This window comes from Leishmania mexicana, chromosome 21 (assembly GCF_000234665.1).
Source record: "Leishmania mexicana MHOM/GT/2001/U1103 complete genome, chromosome 21".
NCBI lineage: Eukaryota > Euglenozoa > Kinetoplastea > Trypanosomatida > Trypanosomatidae > Leishmania > Leishmania mexicana.
The window spans coordinates 422012-429511 of record NC_018325.1 but is presented as its reverse complement, the minus strand read 5'-3'; the positions used below and the strand labels follow the sequence as shown (position 1 = coordinate 429511).

At 60.2% G+C, this 7500-nt stretch overlaps 3 protein-coding genes across 3 annotated transcripts in view; all 3 read right to left on the bottom strand.

Moving 5' to 3' along the window:
- Positions 1-1209, bottom strand: part of LMXM_21_1090 (putative T-complex protein 1, delta subunit) — a gene marked incomplete at both ends in the record, with an annotated part of 1656 nt that extends 447 nt beyond the window's left edge. The window contains one exon of the mRNA XM_003875316.1: positions 1-1209. This exon is cut by the window's left edge and continues 447 nt beyond it. Coding sequence (XP_003875365.1) covers positions 1-1209 — 1209 coding nt within the window.
- Positions 1210-2920: 1711 nt separating this feature from the next.
- Positions 2921-3826, bottom strand: LMXM_21_1080 (cdc2-related kinase; the record flags this gene model as incomplete). Its single annotated transcript, XM_003875315.1, has 1 exon — positions 2921-3826. One exon carries the CDS (start codon positions 3824-3826, stop codon positions 2921-2923), a length of 906 nt encoding a protein of 301 aa, XP_003875364.1.
- Positions 3827-6272: 2446 nt separating this feature from the next.
- Positions 6273-6704, bottom strand: LMXM_21_1070 (putative 40S ribosomal protein S23; the record flags this gene model as incomplete). Its single annotated transcript, XM_003875314.1, has 1 exon — positions 6273-6704. The coding sequence occupies one exon, from the start codon at positions 6702-6704 to the stop codon at positions 6273-6275; it is 432 nt and encodes a 143-aa protein (XP_003875363.1).
- Between the last annotated feature and the right edge of the window lie 796 nt (positions 6705-7500).

The following is a 7500-nucleotide window of genomic DNA, read 5'->3' as shown; positions in this document are numbered from 1 at the left end:
GCTACCGCGTAGGAAGAAGCAAACGGTCTTGCCAAACAGCTCGTGGTTCAGCGACGACGGCGGCGGCGGCTGCACGCCCATTATCTTGATCACCTTGCCGCTCGGCGTGCCCTCCTCGACGACCATCTTGGCGTGGCCGAACTTGTCCTTGGTGAGGTTCTCCAGGTTCGCGACCGGCATGCAGCCAAGCGTCTTCGTAATAAAGTCGATGTCGTTGCGCTCAATGTCCGTCACCACCATGATCTTCATCTTGGCGAGAAAGTCGAGCGACTGCGCCGTGACGGCATCGCGCAGCACCGACTTCTGCACCAGCAGCACATTCACGCCCGCATCCTTGATTGCTTTGCACAGGCCCAGCAGATACTTGCGCTCCTCCTTGAGAGCACGGTCCATCTGCGTGTAATCCGTGATGGTGACGGTGCTCTCCATGTCCGTCTTGGGCGGCGAGAGCTGGAACTGGATGAGCGCGATCGTGGCGTCCTGGATGCGTACCGGCCCGCCAGCAACGCGCGACGCCTTCTGCTTGAACACCATACCATTTTGAATTAGTTCCGTGTCGTCGATCGTGCCGCCCAGTGCGGACGTGACGCGGATGTCGCGTAGGTCGACGTCACCGTTGCTGCGGATGATCTTGCGCACGGCGTCCACCGCCATCGGGGCGAGCAGGTCGCTGTTCTGCGAGATGACCTTCGAGTTGAGCGACGTGATGGCAGCCTTGATGAGCGTGTCGCGGTCGTCGATGTCGATCTTGATGCTCATGTCCTCCAGCACCCTCTCTGCCAGCTTGGCGCACTCGTTGAAGCTCTCGGAGATCTGCGTCGGGTGAATGCCCTTGTTCAGCAGCTCCTCGACGGCGCGCAGAAGGGCGCCGCATAGCACCGCGACTGATGTCGTGCCGTCGCCAGCTTCGATGTCCTGGGCCTTGGACAGATCCACGAGCATCTTGGCGCACGGGTGCGTCACCTGCAGCCGCGACAGGATTGTGGCACCGTCGTTGCTGATCATCGTCTCCCCCTTCGGGTCAATGATCATCTTGTCCATGCCGCGGGGCCCGAGCGAGGTGCGGATGCAGTCCGCCACAGCCTTGGCCGCCGTGATATTGCTGAGGCGCACATCTGTCTGCGTGTTGTTATCCTTCTTGCTCTCGTTGCCCTTACGGCGCGGCGCCACAGCGCCACCAGCAGCGCGGTTCACTATAGCGGCCGACATTCTCGTCCTGTGTCACCTTCTGTGGAGTGCTATATCTGCGTGAGCGAGCTGGAGAGTGTGGGACGTGAGAGAACGAGAGGAAACCCCGAAGACGAGCTGTACGACGCTGCTCGTGCTCCCTCGCTGACTGTGGGCGGAGAGAGCCTATCAGAGTTGTGGTGCTTCGCCGTCGTTGTAAGGCGGTGGCGGTATCGACGTGGTGTGTGTGTGGAGGGGAGGGGGGGGGCACGAAGTGAGGGCGAGTCGTAGGAGGCGAAATTGCAAGTGGGAGAAGAGAGATGGCACGCACTAAGTTGGTTTGTGATTGGTGAATACTCCTTCTCGAGATATATAAAAAAAGGGGGGTGTTGTGGCTGTGCCGGCACAGCAACAGCACGTGAGGGAGTGGTGGGGCCAGATGGGTGAGAGAAAGAAGGTGGGGGTGAGGGGGTGGGGAGTGCCGAAAAAGTGAAAAGAGCAGCCGTGATGCCAGCAGCAGCAGATAACACCAATGCAAGACTGACCACATCCTCCCACATACGCGGAAGCACGAGCGTGCTTGTGAGGCACGTGCGCATGTTAGGACAAAAGAGGCAAGCGCAGCAGCGCCACCTGGCACGCCGCCGGCCCACGTCGTACCTTGCCGTTGTGCATCGCTGCCTCTGACTTGCCTAAGTCCGCCTCGAGCCACCAAATCGAAGACGGTCTCTCTCTCTCTCTCTCTGAGTCTGTGCGCGGGTGCACCCACGCCACCGTGTGCCTCGGTATTCGAGGTGCACGTCTGCTGCTGTATGCTCGTGTATGAGTACGCCTGGGTACGCGCCGGTGAATTAAAGCGTTTTTTTTCTTCGCTCGCTTCTCCTCTCCCGCCCCTCTCCCCCTGGGCATGAGGCGATGAAGAAAAGGCGCCCTCGCTGGGCCCGGCGGTCTTTGCAAGAGCCCGACCGCGGGGAGGAGAGGGAGGGGGGGGGGTCGGTCGGTCGTGCGCGCAGCCGTGTGCAGGTTGGTGGTGCGCGTGTACGCGCGGTGGCAGGGGGGAGGGGAGGGGAGGGGGGGCGGTGCTGGCACATGCACGAGACGACGAATTCAGCACCATCTGGAGAGAGGACAAAAAGAAAACAAACATGTTAACGTGAACAACCGTGTAGAGGAGAGGAGGAGGAGCGAGAACGGCCGACGAGAGGGGGAGGGGGAAGAGAGGGGGGGAGAAAGGGGGGAGGAGGACATCATCGCCAGACCAACAGCATGCACCCCGAGAAGCGCCACACCCAGGACACGAGAGATAAAACACACACGCGCACACGCACATGCACAGCATCGACATCGCCGGGAACACAACGGCACAGCAAAACAACAACAAAACAGGAGAAAACACACGCGGCCGAGTGCATGGCAAGGAGATAACCGAAACAGGGAAGCAACGAGAGAGGGACAGAGCGAGATAGCAAGGATCGAAAACGGTAGAACATCCACCACCACCACCACCACCGCCGCCGCCGCCGGTGTCAAGACGCAGACGCGTATCCGTGCGCGGCGAGATGAGGGCACGCCCTCTGGACAGACAACGAGAAAAGCCAAGCGTGAACGCCACCGACCAAGGACACCAGCGCCTCACCTCAGCATGGCAGCGAGCAGGATATCCGTATGCCACACAGACCTCCCCCCGAATTCGTCGTTGCTGCCGACACACGGAGGGGGCACGCACAAAGGAAATGTTGTGTTACTGGGGTAGCTAAAACTGGAGGCTAAAGTACGGGTGATTCAACGCGTCTGCCGCCGTAATGCGCTCCGACGGCTCGTAGCGTAGCAACCTTTCTAGCAGATCGACACCAGCGCACCCCAGCTTCTCGTACCCGGGCACGGAGCCGAGCACGTTGCTCCATTCCGGCTCGAAGTTCTGCAAAAACTCCGGCTGCGACAGCATGTTGTTCGAGTTCGGGTACTGGTTCATGGACGGCCAAACCCGGTTGTTCGGTGTGCCTAGGAAGCGGAAGATCCGCATGAGCTGGTCGGCATCGTTCTTCCCGGCGAAGAGCGGCGTCCCGGTGGCCATCTCGGAGAAGATGCACCCCACGGACCACACGTCCACCGGCGGACCGTACTGCATCGAGCCGAGCAGAACGTCGGGCGGTCGGTACCACAGCGTCACCACCTCGTTCGTGAATTTGCGCACTGGGATGGCGAAGGAACGACCGAGGCCGAAGTCGCCTAGCTTGAGCTCCTTCTCGCGCGAGATGAGAAGATTCTGCGGCTTCAGGTCGCGATGCAGGACACTGCGCTGGTGGCAGAAGGCGACGCCGCGCAGTAGGTCGCGCATAAAGTGTTGAATCGTTGCAGCGTCCAGGTTGCCGTTCTCGCGGTCGAGATACTTCTTCAAGTCTAGGTCTAAATACTCGAAGACAATCGTCAGGCGGTGCTCGCTGTGGCACACGTCCAGCAGCTTCACGATGTTCTCATGTCGCAGCTCCTTCAGCAGCGAAATCTCGCGAATGGCGGTGCATGGCACGCCCTCCTCCTCCGAGTCAAGCCGGATGCGCTTCAACGCGACCGTCGCGGCAGTGGACGTGTCTCGGGCCTTGTACACTACGCCGTAGGTGCCCTCGCCGATCTTCTCCTGCCGCTCGTACCGGCTGGTCATTGCTTTCCTGTTCGCGTTAGCCCCTTTTCCTTCTCCGTGTGTGTGTGTGTGTGTGTGTGTGTGTTTCCTGCGTACCTTTCGGCCTGCTGGCAACGGCAGGAGAGCGAAGAGCGGGGCGGAGGAGGGGGGTGGGGGAGGGGGTGGGCGCTGCGTGCTCGCGTCTGCTTTTACAAATTTTCTGGTTTCGTTTCTGTTTCGCTCCTTTTTTCACCGCAGATGGCACGACGGCCACGCTCTGCGTCGTCGTCGTCGTCGTTGTCGTCTCGTGCGCGTGCGAGTGCGGCACTGGCGTCTAGCTCGTTCAACGATGCACAGGCAGACGAACAGGCACACAACGAAGTAAAAGAGAACACAGGAAAGGGGGGAGGCGAGGAGGGCGCCGCGTCACGCAGAATAGGTAACAACAACAACGTCTGGCGCTTTTTCGTCTTTTCAAGATTAGGCGTGTGTGCGCGTCGACGCAAAGGGGGCGGGGTAGGGGGAAAAAGCGGCCTGTCCCGACTATCGACGGCGTTTATGCGTTACGCTGGTGGAGGGTGAGAGAGGGAGGGAGGGGGGAAGGGTCCACGTGGATCGATCAACGTGAGCAACCAAAGGACTCGTTGTTCCCTCGCTCCTCTTGGAGGGGGGGAGAGTGGGGGGGGGGGGTTAAATTTTCTTCCTCGTTCTGGTCCTTCTCCGACTCTTCCACGTAGACAAGCGATGTGTCCAAGAGAGCGCGAGACCGCAAGTATAGGGCGCCCCAACAAAGTAACAGCAAGCCCAACTCGAAGCCCCTCACACCGCCACCGGCACCCTCTGCAGAAGATCGATAGAAGGTGGGTGGGTGGGGGTGGACCACAAACAAAGGCGAAGGGGGAGTGGACGAGAGAGCCACCCCTAACACCAAGCTACAGGCGTGTTGCCTCTCGTTCTCTCTCTCCACGAGGAGGGCGGGGGGTGACGGTGCCGCACACAGCAGATAAAGCTAAAATGGACGAACCACAACGTATACCCTCGGATACGTGCTGAGCGGCGCACAACCAGCTAGCGAAGAACAGGCACCGACACGCACGCTTACAATGCGCGCCTTCACCCACCCCGCAGGTCTTCTGGTGAAGTTGCCGCTGTGGGAGAAGCCACCGCGCCGCGCACCTCGTCTTCTCGATGTCTTTTCGTTTCCGGGAGGGACGCGGTGTGAAGAGCGCAGGGCGAATCGTCAGAAAGCAGAACGGGGCAGTGCGGCGAGGAGGGAGGGACGGCGAGAAGGACAAAGAACACGTCCAACAGAAGAGTGTTGGGTTCACTAGAGCTGAAGGAGAGAGAGAGGGGGGTGGCGGTAACAATGAACAGTGGATTGGAGAGACAGGGGACGCCTCAGCAGGGGGGAGCGGAGGGGAGTGCGGCTTCCTCGAGCGAGTCCGCGCGTCCGTGCGAGAGACAACACAAAAAAAGGGCGTTTAAACAACCAACAGCGAAGGAGGAAGGGAGTGCGGAATGGTAGTCGTGGCTGTGGTTAGTCAGGGTGACAACGTAAAAGGGGGAGGGGCAGAAGCGGCGGTTGACGACGGCGACAGTGGGGTGGCAGCGACGACGGTAATGCCCTTCTCTGGCCTTCCGTTTGCTTTCTTGTTTTTTTTCTTTTCCTGCTGGTGAAGAGCCTCTCCTCCGTGAGGCTTAAGAGAGGGAAGAGGGGGGCGGGGGAGGGCAGAGCCGGAGATGGAGGGAGGGAGGGAAGGGTGCAGGAGGCGCGGAGTACGTTGGCGGAGGAAGAGGGGGTGGGAGGGTGTTGCGTTACCGTTTGTGCGGATGCACGTCCCTAAACCACCGAAAAGCAGTCCAATCTAGGTGAGCGCACTTGTGGAGGATCAGTGAGCGGCGGCGCGCATGCGGAGCGCGCGCGTGGGTTAATGAATGGCGGGGAAAAGGAGGGACAAGCGGGTGAACGAGCGGAGGGGGGAGGAGGGAGTAGAGAAGGTCATCGCCTGCACGTAGCACAGCCGACAGTGCCTGAGTAAACCTACGCATCTATAGATAGAAAAGGTGCGCCCCGGTCCCATCTCCAACTTTCTTCCGAGGCATCAAACCCGTCGCTGCGCGGGATCCATCCACCCCACCCCCACTCCTCTCCTTCCTCCTCCTACCCCCGCACGTGCGTGAGCTACGGCGATGCTCCGATCGGGCGTGGGGTGGGAGACGGGGGGAGGGGGGCGTCCTCGTTGTTTGTGCGTGTCTTGGCGTAGAGAAGGGTAAAATCAGAAAACATTAAAAGTATCAAAGTATGCGAGAGAAAACCAAACTTAGGCAGAGGCAGCGGCGTAGGACACAGCAAGGTGCAATCGCGCCTCACCATCATCATCTCCCTCTGCGAGACCACAACGCGGTCGCGCACACGCTCCCGGCCGTTCGCTGCCCCGCCCCTCTTGCATGTGCTAGAGAGACAGAGAGAGCATGCGTCCCTAGTTTTCTAGTTACGCGGCTTCTCCTTCTTCTGCCGGTACAGGGCGTACAGGCCGACGTTCGACACCTTCACGATCTTGAAGCGGACGCCGGGAATATCACCGACGGCGTGGCCGGAACGGCCGAAACCAGACACCAGCACCTCGTCGTTCTCCTCGATGAAGTGAAGGCAACCATCGTTCGGCACGAACGCGATGATCTTCTTGTCGTTCTTGATCAGCTGCACACGCACACACTTACGAATGGCGGAGTTAGGCTGCTTGGCACCGACGCCGATCTTCTCCAGCACGATGCCCTTGGCGTGCGACGACCCGCCGAAGGGGTTCGCCTTCCTGGCCGAGGAGGTGTGCGCGCGCTTCCAGCCCTTGTCGGCCCAGCGGTTGCGGCAGCGCAGGCGCACCAGCTTACGAGCTGCGTTCTGTCCGTTGGTCTTCGTCATCTTGGAGGAGGTGTGCGGCTGACTCTGTGTCCTGTTGCAGTGGAGAAGAGGAGGGGAGGTTGTGTCAGCGTTTATCGGTGAAGTTGCAGAATGATGTGCGTGTGAACAGGAGAAGGCGCGCGTGCGGAGAGCGGCGCAAGTTGGGGAGGCCAGGCCGCGGGCACGACGCGCGCGTAGGCGAGCGAGAGGAGAAGCATGAGAGGCAAAGGGCAGGGGAAAGAGAGGCGACGAGTAAGTGCGTTGTTAAAGATGGCAAGAGACCAGGAGAGGTAGAAGGTCGGCAAGTCTCACCTGCAGAGCTTCCTGCATGGCGTTAGCACCACCACCACCTCCCACACATACACGCGCACACGCACACACGCCGTGCGCTGGAAGTGGAGGAGGCAATGCCTAACTAACCAGAAACAGCCCCCCCCCCACCCACCCTGCACCCTCCTGTCGAAGGTCACAGCAGAGAAAGAAAAAAGCCTCCAGAGCGATACAGGGGTGATGAGGCCCGAAGAGAACGGGTGCGCGCGCTGCACCTCCTCACCGTGCTGGCCTACCCCCTGCCCCTCCCCCATGCAGCTCTGACGAGGCAACGCTGCGTGCCGTCTGCGCAGCGTCAGTCTTTCGTTGTTGACGTCGAAACGAAAAGCATCCTTACCGAAAAAAAAAACAAATGAAAACAGAAGTCGGAAAAGGCGCGCCGTCGGCGGAGATTGTGGAGGGCAGACGCGTACCTCCACCAGCGCATGCAGACAGGCAGAGAGACGTGTATGTGTGTGTGTGTGTGTGTGTCGCATGAATTTGTGCA